This window comes from Ranitomeya variabilis, chromosome 2 (assembly GCF_051348905.1).
Source record: "Ranitomeya variabilis isolate aRanVar5 chromosome 2, aRanVar5.hap1, whole genome shotgun sequence".
NCBI classification, from domain to species: Eukaryota; Metazoa; Chordata; class Amphibia; order Anura; family Dendrobatidae; genus Ranitomeya; species Ranitomeya variabilis.
Genome location: NC_135233.1, coordinates 1,079,494,044 through 1,079,516,935, shown reverse-complemented (window position 1 = coordinate 1,079,516,935; position 22,892 = coordinate 1,079,494,044). Strand labels below are relative to the sequence as shown.

At 44.5% G+C, this 22,892-nt stretch overlaps 1 protein-coding gene across 3 annotated transcripts in view; it reads left to right on the top strand.

Moving 5' to 3' along the window:
- Nucleotides 1–22,892, top strand: part of LOC143808719 (cytochrome P450 2C14-like) — a 564,240-nt gene that overhangs the window by 500,659 nt on the left and 40,689 nt on the right. For all 3 annotated transcript variants that reach the window (XM_077291651.1, XM_077291650.1, XM_077291652.1), the window contains 4 exons: nucleotides 673–849; nucleotides 4,469–4,610; nucleotides 5,054–5,238; nucleotides 11,562–11,703. In XM_077291651.1, the coding sequence (XP_077147766.1) occupies nucleotides 673–849; nucleotides 4,469–4,610; nucleotides 5,054–5,238; nucleotides 11,562–11,703 (646 nt within the window). The remainder of the gene's footprint in view (nucleotides 1–672; nucleotides 850–4,468; nucleotides 4,611–5,053; nucleotides 5,239–11,561; nucleotides 11,704–22,892) is intronic.

Sequence of the window (22,892 nt, the reverse complement as noted above, 5' to 3'; positions counted from 1 at the left end):
TTTAGTAAGCAACACGAGTCCTCATCACATGCCAATGGGCATCTCAAGGAAAGACAAACTGCAGTTTCTGTTCTGCATGATATTATTAGTCACCTCCCTATAAAAGAGGTTCAGGGAATTTCTAAAAAATGTATACAAATTTGCTCATTCAATTGATTAGGTCATCTGTAGCGTCCATCTTTCCATCCCAGACAGAGGACAACAGGTCCCTGTTCCTGAGAGAAATGTGGGTTCTGACCAATAAGACAACGCCTTTAAAGAGGACAGAAATGGAGTTAAATGCTTACATGAATAGTAGCGGTAATTGCTTCCACTATCACACTTTTAGATAAGAATTGCAGGGAAACCTACCAAACCAGATCACATGGTGATTCCTTTATAAAAGGTATAATAGATCCTGGTAATGTGCTCACCTGAGTGGGTTGAGTAGGCACAGCTCCTGTGAAAGCTCATTAACGGTTACTACTGTCCATCCCCAGCCATAGAACAGCACCAGGATGCTTTGAAGGAAAGGACAAATCATGGTTTGGGGCTGCACTAACTGATAAGAAGAAGATCCTTGATTCAAGGTCAAATTTTCACACCAGACTGACCTCTTTCTCAAGTGTAAAGATGAGCTGTTCTACTACACTTTTGATAGTGTTAGTAATTGTTACTTTTATATTTGTTTAGCTGTACGACAGTTTCCCGACATATATGGATTTGCTTCCTGGACCTCACAGGACAATTTTTGGGAATGTCAGAGAATTTTATAATTTCTTAAGAGCAAAATGTACAAAACAGAAGAAAGAATTGGACGTAAATGACCAGAGGAATCTCATTGATGCCTTCCTGGCCAAGCAAGAAGAGGTACGATTGATATGATAATAATCGTTAGTAATTATTAAGCATATTAATGCATATATATGCAAATGGAAGGTATTATATAGAAAATCAGATAACTTGGTACTTGTTTCTATAGTACACATTAAAATAAGTTCTATAGCTATGTGGAGACTTTTGGATGCAATATGTTTCTTTGATTTCTGTACATTGGGTTACAATTAACTTACAGTTGGGATTTTTAAAAGATAGGATTTTGCAGACGATTTGTCTCTTTGCAGATTGCTGACTGCAGAATTGATTAATTATTAATTTTTCACTCATGGAGAGCTTGCAACTCTTTTATTTGTCTTTTTGTGAGCTCTTCTCAGCTGCTTTATACAAAGTTTAGCTCAGCTTTGATATTGTTATAAATTAGCTGAAAGGAGCTCAGAAAAAGACAGATAAAAGAGTTGCACACTCTCCATCAGTACAAACTCACTCACAACTGTCTATTAAAGTGGTTGTTCTCTTCAATTAACGGGTTGTGTGGTCTAAAATGGAAAGTCTGCAGTCGCTCTGTGTGTCTGCAGACTTTGTGTGCACTACAAGGATTCGTCGGTTTCTGAGCTGGGAATGGCGGTTATGTATGTGATGTGCATACTCCCGAGCAGAAGCCATATAGCGGGCAAGGCCTCACTACATACAAGTGTATTGAGCAAGGCCGTGCCCACTAGATGGCCACGCCCTCACTCCATACACTTGTATGGAGCAAGCCCCACGCCCACTAGATGGGTTCTGCACAGGAGTATGCATATCACATACATCACCGCCATTCCTGGCTCAGAAACCGGAGAACCCTCACAGCACACAGTATATTTACAGCTGACACAAAGCTGTGAGTCGTGACTGTAAGCGCTCCGAGCACACTCATTTTTTCTCTTGAGAGCAACTAGCTTTCAGTTGAAAAGTTCTTTGTCTCTCAGTAGCTGCACTTTCAGTAGGGTAGCCATACAGATTTAGGAAGCTATTAACCTGCAGTTAAACCACTTATCTGCAGGTTAATATCATTTGGGGACATGGCAGAATCCCTTCATATTTGCTATTAGTAGTGATGAGCGAGTATGCTCATTACTCAAGTTTTCCCGAGCATGCTTGGGTGGTCTCCTAGTATTTCGGTGTGTGCAGAGATTTAGTTTTTGTCGCTGTGGCTGCATGATTTGCAGCTGCTAGACAGCCTGAACATATGCTGGGAGTGCCTGTTTGTTAGGGAATCCCCACATGTATTCAAACTGTCTAGGAGACGCAAATCACGGTGAAAAAACTAAATCTCTGAGCACGCCCAAATATTGGGAGAACACCCGAGCATGCTCTGGTAAACTCAAGTAACGAGCATACTCGCTCATCACTAGCTATTAGCAATCAATACATTTTTGGGTAAAAAAATCTAATTTTGGCAATTATAGCAAATTCTAATAACAAATTTTTATCCAAAAATGCATTTTTGTATTTATATGATATCCATTTTTGCAAGACTATGGTCACACGTTGTGTTTTTGCAGGTTTTTTTGTGTGTTTTTATGCAAATTAAAACTGCATTTTACATGTAACAGCAAGAGCTATGACATTTCAAAAATCTCATGCACACAATTGCTTTTTTTACCTGAATGAACTGTAAAATGACTGCTTTTTCGAAAACTGCAACATGTTAAAATTTGCAATCATTAGTTTTTGCTACTTTTTAGCTGCTTTTTTGTGAATGAAACTGACTATATAAAACATGTACTGTAGACAGCGAATACATATAATTTTCACAAAAAAATGCAGCAAAAACGCATAAAAAAAGTTCGTTTTTTTTACCGCCAAGAGATCATCGTTTGGCTGCAGAAAAATAAGAAGTAGCAAAAATGCAATGTATGAACATAGCCTAACTCAGCTCAATTCAGGGTACTGATAGTGATGAGCAGACCTGGGGATATTTGGGCCCAGCGGGTTCGGCCAAACATTTTAAAAAAGTTTGGTTCAGGTACCACAATGGTACCAGGACTCGAACCCAAACCGCATACAAATGAATGAGGGGACCAAACATCTAGCGCTTTCCATGCTGTCATCTGTGTGACAGGGTGGGAAAAACCAGCTCGGATTGGTGGTAAGTTTGTTACCGCCAGGCAGAGCACTGCAGTTCCCAGCAGCTCTGACCAGCATGAGCTGATGAGAGTACTACGCTCATCGGCATACGTCTGGTCTCTTTGATAGCAGCGAGAGAATGAAAAGGCTGATAGAATATTCACCAGTTGGCACATGTCCAATAAAAAATATTGTTTTTAAAAAATGACATGCAGTCCTCTATTTTTGTTAATCAGCGCAAGTAAATCTATCAGTTCCAAGATGCAGCCCTTAGTTGTCATCTTTATAACATCTTGTAATCAAAAATAGAGAGGTACCATGCCGTTTTTTAAATTATTTATAAAAGAATAATTTAAAAAATGTTGTGGAGTCACCTCCATTTTTGATAACCAGCCAAGCTAAATGAGACAACTGGGGGTTAGTATTCTCAGACTGGGAAGGGGCCATTGATATCGGTCCTCCCCAGCCTAAAAATAGCAGCATGTAGCTGCCCCAGAAAAGGCACAACTATTAAATACACTAATTCTGCCTCTTTTGCTGCCTCTTCTCACTTGCCCTGGAGTGAAGGCAAGTGGGGTAATATTTGTGGGGTTGATGCCAGCTTTGTAATATCAGCTGACATCAAGCCAACAGGGTAGTAATGGAGAGGCAACTATCAGATGCCCCCATTACTAAACCACTAACCAAAAGAAATAAAAACACATAAAGACTAAATTCCCTTATTTGAAATAAAAATACAGACTCATTTATTTGAAAGAAACACTCCCGGGCAATATAGATAAGTGTTTTCTGAGGCAGCTGCGGGCTGCTAATTTAAGGCTGTGGAGGACAATATCCATTCTCTCTTCCCAGTCTGAGAATAATAGCCCCCATCTGTCTGCTTTAGCTTGGCTTGTTGTAAAAAATGACGAGGACTACACATCATTTTTAAAAATTATTTATTTAAATAATTTAAAAAAAGGTGTGGGACCTCTTAACTTTTGATAAACAGCCAAGCTAAAGCTGACAGCGGGGGGCTGCAACCCACAGCTATCAGCTTTACTAGAGCTGGTTAGCACAAATAGATTGGATTGCATGTAATTTTTTTTTTACGCTGTTTGCCCTGGCCAATCACAGCCACACCAATACTAGACATGGCTGTGATTGAGACGGAAGTGTCCACACTGGAAAAGCTTGTTCATTGGCTGCACTTAAGTCTTTCAACAAAACTTTGTTCAGGCTGCCAAACATGATCAGTAGAATGGACTTCCTGGAGAAGTCCATGTTCAGGGTCCAGGCGAGAAGTCCGTGTTCCGGGTCAGTGCACAGACACTAGGTGTTCGATAAAGATTCCGAACTTTACTATTCGGATTTTCCCTTCCCTAGATATTGAGACTGAACTGTGACACAGAGCACAACATGTGGACAGAACTTAATAAGTAAATAAGTAATTCTATTTTTACAATTCTACATTGTAAATTTGGACATATTTTATGAGAGACCGCCAAGGACAAATTACCTTTCAGTATTTAGTAGGATTTTGTTTTTTTCTGCTATTCAGGGAAAACCTGAATCCAAAGAGTATTTTCACAATGAAAATTTAACGGTTCTGGTAGGAAACTTGTTCGGAGCAGGAATGGAGACCACTTCAACCACACTGAGATGGGGACTTCTACTGATGATAAAGTACCCAGAAATTCAACGTAAGAAATCTATTTTTCACTTGAAGTGATATTATGGTGAAAAAAATCTTACAAATTTTTCAAATTATTTCAGATCAATGTTTCTTCTATTTGGCTTTACAGTGCTTGCTGATTCTACCTCTCCATCATTTAAAGAAGAAAAGGAATGCTTTCTGGATAATAAATAATTTTATAGTGGTTTTATTCATTTATTCTTTTAGCCTCTATGGGATGGACAGATTTTACCTACAATCCTTGAAAATGAGTTTACGTGATGATTTATTATGGTGGCCAGCATGTAGCATTGCCATGTAGAGGTGCGAAATGTTGGTCGGTAGACTTAATTGGTTGCTGCAACTTCAAATACTAAATATAAGATGGGTAAATTATTAAATGTGTTTTGTGGTCTTTACCATGTAGACATGAATAATAAATAGTATGGAATGTTATCCTTTCCTTGATAGAGAAAGTTCACACTGAAATTGAGCAAGTGATTGGATCAGCCCAACCTCAAATGGAGCATCGGAAACAAATGCCATATACAGATGCCGTCATTCATGAGATTCAGCGGTTTGGGGATATTGCACCTCATAATGTTCCACATGCAACTACTGAAGATGTCACATTCAGAGGATATTTTCTTCCAAAGGTAAAAATAGTGATGAGCAAATACATTTGACACTATTTGTTACTCGCAAGAATAGTGCGCTATTCGGGCTATTTGTTATGCGGCGAGTAATTAGGTATTCGCCTCAGTATATTCGAGTGACCTGCCCAGCATGTTTGGAGCTTTATTTGCAGCCAATGAACATGCTGGGCTGGCTTGCCAATCACAGTAATGCTGGCGCCATCATTGGTGTGGCATTACTGTGATTGGCTGGCCTTACAGCATCATAGGGGATATTTAATAGCTGCCGGCACAATCTTGAGCATATTGCAGTCAGAAACAGCAAAGGGAGAGCATACTGTGAGCGTTGGAAGAGTGATAGAACTGTATAGGGAGAGTTATTCATTCCTTAAAGCTCTTTTAAGAGCTGAAGATTAGTTCTTTGTTAGGTGGAGAAAGCGTAGGGCGAGTTTTAGTAGGAGGGAGAGTAAAAGGCAAGCACATGCAAGTACATGCTGCAGATCTCTGCTATTTTCCATTGTGTTGTATAGTTTATAATTAGGAACAGACTTTGGGATTAGGGTATAATAGGGAGGGTTTCATCCACTACCAAAATATAAAAATCAGCTATTTGTAGAGGCAAATAATATAGTATCAGCATAACCATTTTCTTTGGAGCTACATAATATTCCTGTGTAGCAGCCTATAGGTTTTTTAAAGCAAAGTAGTATTCCTCAGTGCCAGCATACAGTAACATCCATTTTAAAAGCTAATTGCTAAATAATATTTCCACACATTGCTAGACACAGTGAATTTGTACAGGGTGGACCATATATGGGGATAACCCTGGGTGGGCCATGTATATGGATACACCTAAATAAAATGGGAATAGTTGGTGATATCAACTTCCTGTTTGTGGCACATTAGTATATGGGAGGGGGGAAACTTTTCAAGATGGGTGGTGACCATGGCGGTCATTTTGTAGTTGACCATTTTGGATGTAACTTTATAAATGACCCACCCAGGTGTATCCATATAAATGGCCCACCCTGTACATTAGACCTTTCTGAAGGTACTCGAAAAAAATAAAACCATTTTTTTTATAAGCATAACACATTCAATATGAGAAAGGGTGACATTAAGGGATATGGATGTGGTGGTGTCTGCCAAGGCCGTGTGACAGATCCGAAGGTGACTGTATCTTGTCACAGCTTCCTGTTAAATTTTTGTCAGTGCGCTACACCACTAACGAACCCAGACAAGTGTGAGGATGTTGTGGGTTGGATGGCAGACAAAGGCTCCAGTATGTTGACAAGCAGCAGCACAAAGTCTTCCACATTGTCCAGTCTCAGTAGCCAAGAGGCTGGGCCTCTGAATCCTCAACCTGGTCCTCTTTCCTCCCACCATCAAGAGTCTCATGAGACATATGACCCCATGACTGGCCACTCTGAGAAACTAAAATTAAAATACCAACACAAAAAAGTGCTACATTGGTCTCATAAAAACATACAGTTTATTGAAATATATTAAAACAATGCATAAAATTATTCAAACAAGGCGGAGAACCAAAATGTGGGTGATAAAACTAGACCACAGAATAAATCTACATAGAAGTACAGTGCCTAAACCATAGTGTTTCTGCCTACATCACATCTGCAGCTGCAGCTGGATAAAATGGAACCTGCAAAGTGAAAAAGAAGCGTTTAAACAGCAGGCATGGTACTTACATCAGGTAATGTTTTAGTAGTCAAATGAAAAGTCTAGGTTTTTGATCTCCAGCCCCAACATGCGTTTCACCCAAGCTTCGTCAGGGGGTGTGTGATTTCCACTTTGAGGAACTGTTTACGTTTCGTTGTAATTTGTCAGACCTCTCATCATGCAACATTAAAGAGGGTCATGAGGAGGTGGAGTGCAATGTTGCCCAAACATTTGAGCAGACACGGCCAGGAGAAAGCCACATTGGGGAAGGTCAAATCATGTCTGAGGAGGTGGAGGATAATCATGATGCACAGTTGCAATTAGGCCAGCCTCAAATTGCAACTTAGAAGGAGGATAAGATTGAGGAATTGGAAGACGATGTGGTCGATGATGATGCCACTGATCCAACTTGGCACAGTGGCACACCTAGCGAGCACAGCAATGCAGAGAGGAATGGATCTGAAGTATGAAAACAGGCAAGAAGAGGTAGTAGTTTGACCAGAGGAAGAACTCGGTCAACTTTTTCACAGACCCCTCCCACACTTGGCTAGATAACCAGCCAATGATGCGTTGTTCCACTGTATGGCAGTTTTTTTCTGAAATTCCATGAGACAAAACAACTGTAATTTGCAGCATCCACCAAACCAAGCTAAAATTAGGCAAGAACACTGACAACCTGAGCACATCTAGCATACAAAAGAACATGGCAGCCAAACATCTCAGTAGGTGGGAGGAATGTCTGTGTAGAAAATCTGTGTCTGAGGGTGAAACGACTGCTCCTTTCCCTGTGTTATGGCCTTCCCAATCTGCTGACCATGAAGCAGGATCTGATGCCTCCTGCCCACAAACTGCAGTTGCACACACACAACTGTCAATAAACACATCTGGTTCGTTGTCCCAGTGCAGCATTCAGTTTTCTCTGTCCCAGACGTTTACCAGAGAGCAGAAATATCCAGCAACCCACCAGCCCATACACTAAACACCTACAGGAGAGCTGACAGATCCACTATATACTACACCACACAGGAGAGCTGACAGATCCTCTATACACTGCACCACAAAGGAGAGCTGACAGATCCTCTATACACTGCACCACACAGGAGAGCTGACAGATCCTCTATATACTACACCACACAGGAGAGCCGACAGATCCTCTATATACTACACCACACAGGAGAGCCGACAGATCCTCTATATACTACACCACACAGGAGAGCCGACAGATCCTCTACATACTACACCACACAGGAGAGCTGACAGATCCTCTATATTCTACACCACACAGGAGAGCTGACAGGTCCTCTATATACTACAACACACAGGAGAGCTGACAGATCCTCTATATACAACACCACACAGGAGAGCTGACAGATCCTCTATATACTGCACCACACAGGAGAGCTGACAGATCCTCTATATACTACACCACACAGGAGAGCTGACAGATCCTCTATATATTACACCACACAGGAGAGCTGACAGATTCTCTACAAACTACACCACACAGGAGAACTGACAGATCCTCTATATTCTACATCACACAGGAGAGCTGACAGATCCTCTATATACTACACCACACAGGAGAGATGACAGATCCTCTATATACAACACCACACAGGAGAGCTGACAGATCCTCTATATACTACACCACACAGGAGAGCTGACAGATCCTCAATATACTACACCACACAAGAGAGCTGACAGATCCTCTATATACTGCACCACACAGGAGAGCTGACAGATCCTCTATATACTACACCACACAGGAGAGCTGACAGATCCTCTATATACTGCACCACAAAGGAGAGCTGACAGATCCTCTATATACTACACCACACAGGAGAGCTGACAGATACTCTATATACTACAACACACAGGAGAGCTGACAGATCCTCTATATACTGAACCACAAAGGAGAGCTGAGAGATCCTCTATATTCTACATCACGCAGGATAGCTGACAGATCCTCTATATACTACACCACACAGGAGAGCTGACAGATCCTCTAGATACTACACCACACAGGAGAGCTGACAGATCCTCTATATACTACAACACACAGGAGAGCTGACAGATCCTCTATATACTGAACCACAAAGGAGAGCTGAGAGATCCTCTATATTCTACATCACGCAGGATAGCTGACAGATCCTCTATATACTACACCACATAGGAGAGCTGATGGATCCTGTATATACTACACCACACAGGAGAGCTGAAAGACCCTCTATATACTACACCACACAGGAGAGCTGACATATCCTCTATATACTACACCACATAGGAGAGCTGACAGATCCTGTATATACTACACCACACAGGAGAGCTGACAGACACTCTATATACTAGACCACACAGGAGAGCTGACAGATCCTCTATATACTACACCACATAGGAGAGCTGACAGATCCTGTATATACTACACCACACAGGAGAGCTGACAGAACCTCTATATACTACACCACACAGGAGAGCTGACATATTCTTTATATACTACACCACACAGGATAGCTGACAGATCCTCTATATAATACACCACACGGGAGAGCTGACAGATCCTCTATATACTACACCACACAGGAGAGATGACAGATCTGCTATATACTAAACCACACAGGAGATCTGACAGACCCTCTATATACTGCACCACAAAGGAGAGCTGACAGATCCTCTATATAGTACACCACAAAGGAGAGCTGACAGATCCTCTATATACTACACCACATGGGAGAGCTGACAGATCCTCTTTATAGTGCACCACAAAGGAGAGCTGACAGATACTCTATATACTACACCACACAGGAGAGCTGACAGATCCTCTATATACTACACCACACAGGAGAGCTGACAGATCGTCTATAAACTGAACCACAAAGGAGATCTGACATATCCTCTATATGCTACACCACACAGGAGAGCTGACAGATCCTCTACATATTACACCACACAGGAGAGCTGACAGATCCTCTATATACTACACCACACGGGAGAGCTGACAGATCCTCTATATACTACACCACACGGGAGAGCTGACAGATCCTCTATATACCGCACCACAAAGGAGAGCTGACAAACTCTCTATATACTACACCACACAGGAGAGCCGACAGATCCTCTATATACTACACACAGGAGAGCTGACAGACCCTATATATACTACACCACACAGGAGAGCTGACAGATCCTCTATATACTACACCACACAGGAGAGCTGACAGATCCTCTATATACTACACCACACAGGAGAGCTGACAGACCCTATATATACTACACCACACAGGAGAGCTGACAGATACTCTATATACTAGACCACACAGGAGAGCTGACAGATCCTCTACATACTACACCACATAGGAGAGCTGACAGATCCTCTATATACTACACCACACAGGAGAGCTGACAGATCCTCTATATACTGCACCACACAGGAGAGCTGACAGATTCTCTATACACTGCACCACACAGGAGAGCTGACAGATCCTCTATATACTACACCACACAGGAGAGCTGACAGATCCTCTATATACTACACCACACAGGAGAGCTGACAGATCCTCTATATACTACACCACACAGGAGAGCTGACAGATCCTCTATATACTACACCACACATGAGAGCTGACAGATCCTCTATATACTACACCACACAGGAGAGCTGACAGATCCTCTATATAGTACACCACACAGGAGAACTGACAGATCCTCTATATACTACACCACACAGTAGAGCGGACATATCCTCTATATACTACACCACACAGGAGAGCTGACAGATCCTCTATATACTACAACACAGAGGAGAGCGGACAGATTCTGTATATACTACACCACACAGGAGAGCTGACAGATCCTCTATACACTACACCACACAGGAGAGCTGACAGATCCTCTATATACTACAGCACACAGGAGAGCTGACAGATCCTCTATATACTACAGCACACAGGAGAGCTGACAGATCCTCTATATACTACAACACAGAGGAGAGCGGACAGATTCTGTATATACTACACCACACAGGAGAGCTGACAGATCCTCTATACACTACACCACACAGGAGAGCTGACAGATCCTCTATATACTACAGCACACAGGAGAGCTGACAGATCCTCTATATACTACACCACACAGGAGAGTCAACTGATCCTCTATATACTACACCACACAGGAGAGATGACAGATCCTCTATATACTAAACCACACAGGAGAGATGACAGATCCTCTATATACTACACCACACAGGAGAGATGACAGATCCTCTATATACTACACCACACAGGAGAGATGACAGATCCTCTATATACTAGACCACACAGGAGAGATGACAGGTCCTCTATATACTACACCACACAGGAGAGATGACAGATCCTCTATATACTAAACCACACAGGAGAGATGACAGATCCTCTATATACTACACCACACAGGAGAGATGACAGATCCTCTATATACTACACCACACAGGAGAGTCAACAGATAATTTTAAAGACGCAAGTACCTTTTCTCCATATGGAGTTCTGGGTTTGGATGTTTACAATACAATTTCAATCCTAATGTGCAGAAGAACAATTGTTATCTTTTATAAGCTATTGTTTCATGTGCCTATGTTTTGCATAATTTTTTTTTGCTTTATGATTTATACCTCATAACTCATTTTGTGTTCCCAGGGCACTGTTGTTTTCCCACTACTACACTCCATACTCAGAGATAAAGCTTACTTTGAGAAACCAGATGAGTTTTATCCAGAACATTTTCTGGACTCTAAAGGAAATTTCCGAAAGAATGAGGCCTTCGTCCCCTTCTCAATAGGTAACATTTATAATAAACTATTTTTTTCTCATAAGGATTTATATCATGGATGTCCCGACAACCGCATCCCTTTGGAGATAATAAATCTGTGTTGCAAGAGAGATGAGCTGATCTTTCTGTGGAGGATCAAGTTTGTTTGAATTTGCATGAAACCACACATTTTAGGAAATTCTTTTTACTTTGTGATTCGATTTGCTGTTTATAAGAAAGAATAACTTGCCCGGCATCATTTCTGACACTTTTGAATCATCAGAGAGCGGCCTAATTTCTTTTTTTGTGGCCTCTCCATAATTCCCTGCAGCAATGACATGTTACGGATTATCATACAGTGTACAATGGTGGCCAGTACCTTGGACATCTCAGATCTGTGGTTCCCAGTGGAGCGCAGTATGAATGGCAGAGACATTTCCCATTTCCTATGTCACTGGGATAAGTCTCTTCCTTCTGTGGAGTGTAAACGTTTATTGTCAATGCAGTTCTCTCTCTCCTTTAGAGTGTAATCTGTTGTGATCAGTGAGGTCCTCTCTCTCCTGTATAGTGTTAGCTCTTGTGTTCCACATGTCCTTGTTTTCCTGTAGACCATAAGATCTTATAAACAGTGGGTTCTCGTTCTCCTGCAGAGTGTAAGCTCTTAAGTTCAGTAGGGTTCCTCTCTCTCCTGTAGAATGTAAGTTCTTTTGGTCAGCGGGGTCTTCTCTCTCTTGTAGAGTGTAAACTCTTATGGTCAGCATGGTCATCTCTCTGTCCTGTAGAGTGTAAGCTCTTATGGTTAGTGGGATCTGTCTCTCTTTTGTAGAGTGTAAGCTATCATGGTTAGAGGGGTCTTCTCTCTCCTGTAGGGTGTAAGCTCTTATGGTCAGTGGGGTCCTCTCTCTTCTGTAGGGTGTAAGCTCTTATGGTCAGTAGAGTCCTCTCTCTCCTGTAGGGTGTAAGCTCTTATGGTCAGCGGAGTCCTCTGTCTCCTGTAGAGTGTAAGCTCTTATGGTCAGTGGGGTTCTCTCTCCTGTAGAGTGTAAGCTCTTATGATCAGTGGGGTCCTCTCTCTCCTGTAGGGTGTAAGCTATCATGGTCAGAGGGGTCTTCTCTCTCCTGTAGAGTGTAAGGTCTTAAGATTAGCGTGGTCCTCTCTCTCGTAGAGTGTAAGGTCTTAAGGCCAGTGTGGTTCTCTCTCTCCAGTGAAGTGTAAGCTCTTATCGTCAATGAAAAATGAAAGGCAGTGGTCAAGGCAGATCAATAATAAATAGATTAAAAATATGGGAGAGTTTTAAAGATCTTGCACAAAATAAATCAACCATAATAATAATCAAGGAACTATAAACATTCTTATGCTGTAGTTATTGCCAAAAAAACCCCATCCATTAATGCAAGGCACTTAACAAAACTCTGACCAGAATATGGTTATAAAATATGAAGCAATTTATACCCAAAAGAGACCCCTAATCAGAGCTTCAAAGTAAATTGATGTGCATTAGCACCAATACCCACCAGCCCTCGCTATTAATAAAGTATCATATAAAGGTCCACACTAGTGATGAGCGATCGTGCTTGCCCGAAGATCAGTGTACTCGGTGTACTCGGCGAGCACCGAGCATTTCCTGGATTATTCGGCGCTAACTTGTGTCTCCACCCGGCATTTTTGGCAGACTTTAGAAACCCAATCACGCTGCAGGGATTGTCTGCCAGGCCAAGAAACGCCGCAGCCATCTTTGTTGTGGAGGTGCAGTGATTGGCTGGCCGCACAGCATCATCCCGAGTATAAAAGACCTGGCGCCGCCCTGCTCGCCGCATTCTGCTCTGGATTCAGCGAGAGTACGGAGAGCTGCTGCCGAGATAGGGTCAGAATCGTGGTTTTTAGAGTTAATGTAGGTCTGCAACTATTAAATCTACAACTCCTGAGAAACTAACAGTCCTTTTTAGGGTTAATTCGTGGGTCCCGATATTGCAGCGCTACGTAGGCAGGGCACAGCATATCCACATCAGTGCAAGGCCTGCAGGCACTGTATGTGCGTCCATTGCTCCAACTGCATCCCTCCCAAAGCTCCATAACTGTCTGCTGCTGCTGCTGCAGTTTCTTTGCTATATACCTAGTTGCATTTTTTTTCCAAAAAATTAATTCCCCCCAATAAAAAATATATAGTCTGTTTTGTCAGACTGAGGCCTGCTTAAAAAACATAGTTTGTCAGGCATACGTAGCATAGTTGTGTGTGCTAGCCTTGTGCCACTTTTTTTTTTTTTTTGGTGTTTTAAGTTCACCAAAAAAGGCCTCCTATATCTGCGTGCTCCATGTTTGGGCATTTTAGGCCGCTTGGCCACTATTTTTGCTGTCTGTTACTCTATTTATACAGCACTAATTAGCATTTAAAAAAAAAACACAGGCCATATATTTGCCAGTGTGGTATTTCCATGACAGCCCTCATATATCTGTGTGCTCCAAGTTTGGTCATTGTAGGCCGGTGTACCCCTTTTTTTGCTGTCTGTTACTCTACTTATATACAGCACTATTTTGCATAAATTAACTTCACAAAAAAGCCCCCCATAATTGAATACAGTCTGTTATGTCAGGCTGAGGCCTGCCTGGTGTTTGGGTTTGAAAAATAGTAGATTTGCAGGCATACTGATCAGATATTATTTTGCTACTAATAAATATATCTGTGTCGAGCATTTGAAATAGTATTTGTCACGCTCGCGCCCAGACTGGTTGTGGGGATGTGGCCCCACTGTGCCACAAACCAGACTACCCTGGAAGGGGCGTGACTAAGTAGCTTCCTAGGTGTTCGCTGGAGCCTCTGATGGTGAGGTCAGACTTGTGCAATAGGAAGCTACCAGGTACCACTCCAGGGTGGTGTCTGGCTGTGGTTGCTGATCCCACCAAGGAATGGAACATAGGCAAGCGGGCACGACTGGCACTCTGGCTGACAGGCGGGCACGGCTGGGACACAGGCAGGCAGACGGGTACAACAGAGACACTGGCGGGCAGGCGGACACAGCTGGCTCTCTGGTAGGCAGGCAGGTACGGATGGAACACAGGAAGAACCGGTAGGGACCGGTCTGCAGGCAGGTATGTGAAACAGGTAGGAACCTGTTCAGACAGGAGGACTAAATAACAAGTAGAGAAAGACCGCAAGGGCGGATGCAGAGCAAAAGCACAGGAGCTAGAACCAAGAACAGACACGCAGGAGGCGGAGTCAAGAGAAGGAGGCAGAGCTAAGTGCAGAAACGCAGGAGGCGGAGCCAAGTGCAGAGATGCAGGAGGCGGAGCCAAATACAGAGACGCAGGAGGCGGAGCCAAGAGTGGGAGAAGTAGAACGTCAAGGAGCGGAGCCAGGTAGAATCGCAAGGAGCGGAGCCAGGTAGAACCGCAAGGAGCGGAGCCAGGTAGAACCGCAAGGAGCGGAGCCAGGTAGAACCACAAGGAGCGGAGCCAGGTAGAACTGCAAGGAGCGGAGGAAGGTAGAACCGCAAGGAGCGGAGCAAGGTAGAACCACAAGAAGCGGAGCTGCAGAGCGAGAGCTGAGCGGAGCCGCAGAGCAGGGCCACAGAGTGCAGAGCAAAGTCAGAGTACAGAGCAAAGTGCAGAGCAAAGCTACAGAGAGCAGAGCTGAGAGCAAAGCCACAGAGTGCGGAGCTGAGAGCAGAGCAAAGTCAGAGTGCAGAGCAAGACTCAGAGAGCAGAGCCGAGAGCAAAACCACAGAGTGCAGAGCAAGGTAACAGAATGCAGAGCTAGGAGCAAAGCAAGGTTGCAGAGAGCAGAGCTGAAAGCAGAGTAAAGCAAGACACAAAGGGCAGAGCAGGGCAAAGCAAGACACAGAGTACGCACAGCAGGGAAAGGAAACCAAGGCAGGGATATAAACGGACATAGGAGCAAGACTAGGCTAAGCAAAGTCATGAACCGGACAAGACACAAAGACATGGACACAAGCCAGGGTATGACGCCCCTCTGGGTGGCAGACGTAGGCCAGGGTACTAAGCCCCTCTGGGTGGCTACACAGGACACAGAGTAAGCGAGACAGGGCCTGGCGCCTCAGCAGCTAAGAACTGACTGAGGGAGTAAGTTGCACAGGCCCCCACCAATGGGTGGGGATGTCTTAAATACAGGAAGCCTCATGGTGATTGGCCAGGGACACCTTAGCAAGGTGCACACAGTCTCTATAAGAAACAGGAGTTGCCAGCGCCGCCCCCCTATGCATACAGACAGAGCATGCACAGAGCAGACAGCAGACATGAGGCACACAGCATGGAGCTGGCAGCAGAGAGAAGTCACAACAAGGCCCAGAGAAGTAAGTGAGTTTGAGTGTAATGCAGGTGTGGGGATGGGAGGCCATGCAGTGATGCCAGCAGAGTTGTTACAGTATTAGTCCATTTAAAATGGCCAAGGTAAGGGACGAGGGATGGGGAAGTGGACGTGATGATGATGGTGCATGCAGAGGACGAGGCTGTGGCCTGGGTGAAAGTTGGCTACAACAAAGACCCACGTCTTCTCGCTCGACCTTCATGTCCCAGTTTCTAGGGGACCGCAGCACACCACTATTGAAGCAGTGTGAAATGGTTGTTGGTTGGATAGCGGATAATGCTTCCAGTCACTTAGCCACCACCACCACCACCATGGTTTCCTCATGGTCAAGTCTGAGTAGCCGTGAGTGTGACCCTGATATTCCTCACCCTGATCCTCCTTCCTTCCACCATGCCAAGTGCCCTGAGACAACTGATCCCACACTTGGACACTCTGAAGAGCTGTTCAGTTTTCCATTTCAAGATTCAGAACTCTCGGCTGGTCACCTTGAAGTGGGTACAGATAAGATCGCATGTAGAGATGTCCAAAGCTTTGACTAGCCCGGTTACATGAAGGCAATGGTGGGAAAGTGTCAGAAGAGGTGGACGATGATGAGACACAATTGCCAGAAAGTCAGGAAGAAGAGCAGGGTGCGAATGTTGGAAGATGAGGTGGTGGATGACTATGTGACTGACCCAACCTGACAGGAGGATATGCAGAGCGAGGGCAGCAGCACACATAGGAAGGAGGCATATCACCCCAACAGGCATGAAGAAGCAGTTTTGTGGCCACAGATAGAAGGTGTTCATCCGTTCCCCGTAACACCAACATGAGGGAAGTTGCCATTCCAACTGTTAGATCTTCTTGAGTCTGGTTATTTTTTAAAGACTCTGCCGATAACCTTAAACAGGCCTTTTGCAGCACCTGCCATGCCTGCATCAGCAGGGGTAGCAAAGCAACCAGCCTGACCACCACCAGCATGATCAGGCACATGGCAGCAACTTTGGGGGCCAAACCTGTTGTGAATTCTGTTCTCGAACTCCCTCCTGTGGTTGTGAATGGTACTTTGGCGAGTTCTGTCCATGGACTCCCTCTGGTGGCTGTGAGTGGAGCTGCTGGTTCTGAGGTTCCTTCCCCAGCTGACCTCGTTTAGGCCTTGGCTGGCTGCTCTATTTAACTCCACTCAGATCGTTACCTGATGCCAGCTGTCAATGTCCTAGTACTGGTTCAGTTCTCTTGGATCTTTCAGATGACCTGTCTACTTCAGCAAAAGCTAAGTCCCTGCTAGCTTATTTGTTACCACTGTTTTTTTGTCCAGCTTGCTATCATGATTTTGTCCTGTTAGCTGGAAGCTCTGGGATGCAGAGTGACACCACCGCGCCGTGAGTCGGTGCGGTGGTTTCTTTTGCACACTCTGCGTGGTTTTTTGTTAGTTTTTTATGCTGACCGCAAAGATACCTTTTCTATCCTCAGTCTGTTTAGTTAAGGCTGGCCTCCTTTGCTGAAACCTGTTTCATTCCTGTGTTTGTGACTTCCATCTTAACTCACAGTCAATAAGTGTGGGGGGCTGCCTATTTCTTTGGGGAATTTCTCTGAGGCAAGGTAGGCTGTATTTTCTATCTTTAGGGGTAGTTAGCTCTTAGGTTGTGAAGAGGCATCTAGGCAGAGTCAGGAACGCTCCACGGCTATTTCTAGTTGTTGTGATAGGATTAGGGGTTGCGGTCAGCAGAGCTCCCACTTCCCAGAGCTCGTCCTGTATTACTAGTGTGCTCATCTGGTCATTTCTAGTGCTCCTAACCACCAGTTCAATCATAACAGTACAGCTGGCCCGTAAAGTGTTAATGCATCTCAATAGAGGGATAAGAGAAGTTCTGAGACCATTTTTTTTTTTTTCTGAAGTGTGTTTTGTTTCTCTTTTCCCCTAAATCTCTGGGTGGTTCAGGACACAGGTGTAGATATGGACATTCAATGTCTGTCCTCTTGTGTGGATCAACTCACTGCAAGGGTACAAGGCATTCAAGATTATGTAGTTCAGAACCCGATGTTAGAACCCAGAATTCCAATTCCTGATTTGTTTTCTGGGGATAGATCTAAGTTCCTGAATTTCAAAAATAATTGTAGACTGTTTTTTGCTTTGAAACCCCGCTCCTCTGGTGAACCCATTCAGCAAGTAAAAATCATTATTTCTTTGCTACGTGGCGACCCTCAAGACTGGGCATTTTCCCTTGCGCCAGGAGATCCTGCATTGCGTAATGTAGATGCGTTTTTTTCTGGCGCTTGGATTGCTTTATGATGAACCAGATTCAGTGGATCAGGCAGAGAAAATTTTGCTGGCTTTGTGTCAGGGTCAGGATGAAGCGGAGGTATATTGTCAGAAGTTTAGAAAATGGTCTGTGCTTACTCAGTGGAATGAATGTGCCCTGGCGGCAATTTTCAGAAAGGGTCTTTCTGAAGCCCTTAAGGATGTTATGGTGGGATTCCCCACGCCTGCTGGTCTGAATGAGTCTATGTCCTTGGCCATTCAGATCGATTGACGCTTATGTGAGCGCAAAAATGTGCACCATTTGGCGGTGTTTTCTGAGCAGAGGCCTGAGCCTATGCAATGTGACAGGACCTTGACCAGAGCTGAACGGCAAGAGTACAGACGTCAGAATGGGCTGTGTTTTTACTGTGGTGACTCCACTCATGCTATCTCTGATTGTCCTAAGCGCACTAAATGGTTCGCTAGGTCTGCCACCATTGGTACGGTACAGCCAAAATTTCTTTTGTCCGTTACTCTGATTTGCTCTTTGTCGTCCTATTCTGTTATGGCATTTGTGGATTCAGGCGCTGCCCTAAATTTGATGGACTTGGAGTTTGCCAGACGCTGTGTTTTTTTCTTGGAGCCCTTACAGTATCCTATTCCATTGAGAGGAACTGATGCTACACCTTTGGCCAAGAATAAGCCTCAGTACTGGACTCAATTGACCATGTGCATGGCTCCTGCACATCAGGAGGATATTCGCTTTTTGGTGTTGCATAATCTGCATAATGTGGTCGTTTTGGGTTTGCCATGGCTACAGGTCCATAATCCAGTATTGGATTGGAAATTAGGGTTGAGCGACTTTCATTTTTTTAAGATCGAGTAGGGTTTTGGGAAACCCGATTTTGTCCAGAGTCGAGTCGAGTGCAGTCGGCCGATTATCGCTAAAAGTCGGGGATCGACCGAAACACGAAACCCAATGCAAGTCAATGGGGAAGCATAGTCGGCAGTGAGTGGAGGCCAGGAAAACACCTACAGTGCCCATTTTAATGCCAAAAACATCCATTCTTGTTTCTGAAGCTTGTCAATCTTAATTAACTTTATAATAATAGTTGGGCATAGGGAATTGGGGGTCATTTGGCAAAAGTTGTGGGGGGAGTAGGGCCGGCTCAAGTTTTTCGTGGGCCCAGGAAATGCGGACTACGTCACGGCGGTGTTGCAGGGAAAGGTAATTATTTAAAAGTTGCAAGTGCTGTGATCCTGAGCAAGCAGGGGGGGGGCCCACTCGTTCGCATTGCCACTGGCACAGGGCCCCTCAAAGTACGGCGGTGTGTTTGCATGGCGGGGGCGCCTCCCACCAGCAGCGACACTTTTGCGTACTCTGAGGGGCCCTGTGCCAGTGACGTCGCCAACGAGTATGCCCCCCCACCTGATGAAGGAACCTGCACTTTCATCTGCACCTTCCTCTTTGTCCCTGTGTAAGGTGGTATAACATGCGGGAAGGGGAACCTTACTTTCAGCAGGGACAGATTCTGGCTGTGTAGAGTACAAGGGGAATGTAGTGGTCTCGGTCAATGTACCAGCAGACTCATTTAGCAGTGGCTGGGCAATGGGCAGGATGAGGAGGAAACAGATATAGGGCCAAAGAATAAAGTAGGCTACATGCAGTTCAAAATTGGTAACAGGACTAAACAGGCGGCATTGCTTTGTTCAGTGGAGTAGCAAACCCAAGAGCAGCAGACACTGTTTCAAGGGCCTAACCACACTAGTAGGCCAAATGCAGTTTAATATCTGATAGTATAGGGCGAAAGCCAGAATGTGGAAGCTCAGCTTTGTTCAGTTGAGGACAACACCAGGGAGGGGCAGACACCTTTAGTAGGCCGGAAAAGCCTATTGCATTTTTTAAAATGGTAATTTGGAGCAGAAGGTTGAAGCTCAGCTTTATTTAGTTGAGGGCAACACCAGGGAGGGGCAGAAGCCGTTAGTAGGCCCTAACCACCATTTTTTTTTTAAAACCACTTAATGAGAGCCGGAAGGTTGAAGCTCAGCTTTATTTAGTTGAGGACAACACCAGGGAGGGGCAGAAGCCGTTAGTAGGCCCTAACCACCATTTTTTTTTTTTAAAACCACATAATGAGAGCCGGAAGGTTGAAGCTCAGCTTTATTTAGTTGAGGACAACACCAGGGAGGGGCAGAAGCCGTTAGTAGGCCCTAACCACCTTTTTTTTTTTAAAACCACATAATGAGAGCCGGAAGGTTGAAGCTCAGCTTTATTTAGTTGAGGACAACACCAGGGAGGGGCAGAAGCCGTTAGTAGGCCCTAACCACCTTTTTTTTTTTTAAAACCACATAATGAGAGCCGGAAGGTTGAAGCTCAGCTTTATTTAGTTGAGGACAACACCAGGGAGGGGCAGAAGCCGTTAGTAGGCCCTAACCACCTTTTTTTTTTTTAAAACCACATAATGAGAGCCGGAAGGTTGAAGCTCAGCTTTATTTAGTTGAGGACAACACCAGGGAGGGGCAGAAGCCGTTAGTAGGCCCTAACCACCTTTTTTTTTTTAAAACCACATAATGAGAGCCGGAAGGTTGAAGCTCAGCTTTATTTAGTTGAGGACAACACCAGGGAGGGGCAGAAGCCGTTAGTAGGCCCTAACCACCATTTTTTTTTTTAAAACCACATAATGAGAGCCGGAAGGTTGAAGCTCAGCTTTATTTAGTTGAGGACAACACCAGGGAGGGGCAGAAGCCGTTAGTAGGCCCTAACCACCTTTTTTTTTTTTAAAACCACATAATGAGAGCCGGAAGGTTGAAGCTCAGCTTTATTTAGTTGAGGACAACACCAGGGAGGGGCAGAAGCCGTTAGTAGGCCCTAACCACCTTTTTTTTTTTAAAACCACATAATGAGAGCCGGAAGGTTGAAGCTCAGCTTTATTTAGTTGAGGACAACACCAGGGAGGGGCAGAAGCCGTTAGTAGGCCCTAACCACCTTTTTTTTTTTTAAAACCACATAATGAGAGCCGGAAGGTTGAAGCTCAGCTTTATTTAGTTGAGGACAACACCAGGGAGGGGCACACAGACAGACTCCTTTAGTAGGCCTGAAAAGCCTATTGCATTTTTCAAAATGGTAATTTGGAGCAGAAGGTTGAAGCTCAGCTTTATTTAGTTGAGGGCAACACCAGGGAGGGGCAGAAGCCGTTAGTAGGCCCTAACCAAAGTTGAAGGCCAAATGCAGTTTAATTTCTGATACTATAGGCCGAAAGCCAGAAGGTGGAAGTTCCGATTTAGACAGTGGAGCACAATTTGAATTAGGGACTGCAGACAGACTTAGTAGGCTGTCCCCTGTGGACCATGCATCCACCACATTAACCCATTGCGCCGTAATGGACACGTAATCTTCCGTGGCCATGCCTACAGGTCCATGCGTCTGTTGTCAGGTGCACCTTTGTACTCACAGATTGCCAGAGTGCATGGACAATGCGGTCTTCTACATGCTGGTGGAGGGTTGGGATGGCTTTTCTCGCAAAAGAAGTGTCGACTGGTTAGCTTGTAGCGTGGTACAGCGTAGTCCATCATGGCCTTATTAATAGTAAATAAAATATATAACTAGGCTCTATGAACTTTTAAATAGGTTCCAGGGGTACACGGGCAGCATTGGTGTGGTCAGTGGAGGAGTATTGCAAGTAGGGGCTGCAGACAGGCTATCAAAGGCCTAAAATAACAAACAGTAGGCAGTCATGGCAGTTTTACATCGGTTACATGGATACACAGGCAGGCACTCCAGGCAGCATTGTGGTCAGTGGAGGAGTATTGCAAGTAGGGGCCGCAGACAGGCTATCAAAGGCCTAAAATAACAAACAATAGGCTCATTGCAGTTTTACAGCGGTTACATGGATAGACGGGCAGGCAGCTTGGTGGTGGTGAGTGGAGGAGTATTTAAAGTAGGGACCGCAGACAGGCTTCAAAGGCCTAACATAAGAAAATGGGCTGGCTGTAGGCACTTTATAATTGGTTCCAGGGGTACACGGGCAGCAGTGGTCTGGTCAGTGGAGGAGTATTTAAAGTAGGGACCGCAGACAGGCTTCAAAGGCCTAACATAAGAAAATGGGCTGGCTGTAGGCACTTTATAATTGGTTCCAGGGGTACACGGGCAGCAGTGGTCTGGTCAGTGGAGGAGTATTTAAAGTAGGGACCGCAGACAGGCTATCAAAGGCCTAACATAACAAACAATAGGCTCATGATGGCAGTTTCACAGCGGTTACATGGATACACGGGCAGGCAGCTTGGTGGTGAGTGGAGGAGTATTTAAAGTAGGGACCGCAGACAGGCTATCAAAGGCCTAAAATAACAAACAATAGGCTCATGGCAGTTTCACAGCGGTTACATGGATACACGGGCAGGCAGCTTGGTGGTGGTGAGTGGAGGAGTATTTAAAGTAGGGACCGCAGACAGGCTTCAAAGGCCTAACATAAGAAAATGGGCTGGCTGTAGGCACTTTATAATTGGTTCCAGGGGTACACGGGCAGCAGTGGTCTGGTCAGTGGAGGAGTATTTAAAGTAGGGACCGCAGACAGGCTTCAAAGGCCTAACATAAGAAAATGGGCTGGCTGTAGGCACTTTATAATTGGTTCCAGGGGTACACGGGCAGCAGTGGTCTGGTCAGTGGAGGAGTATTTAAA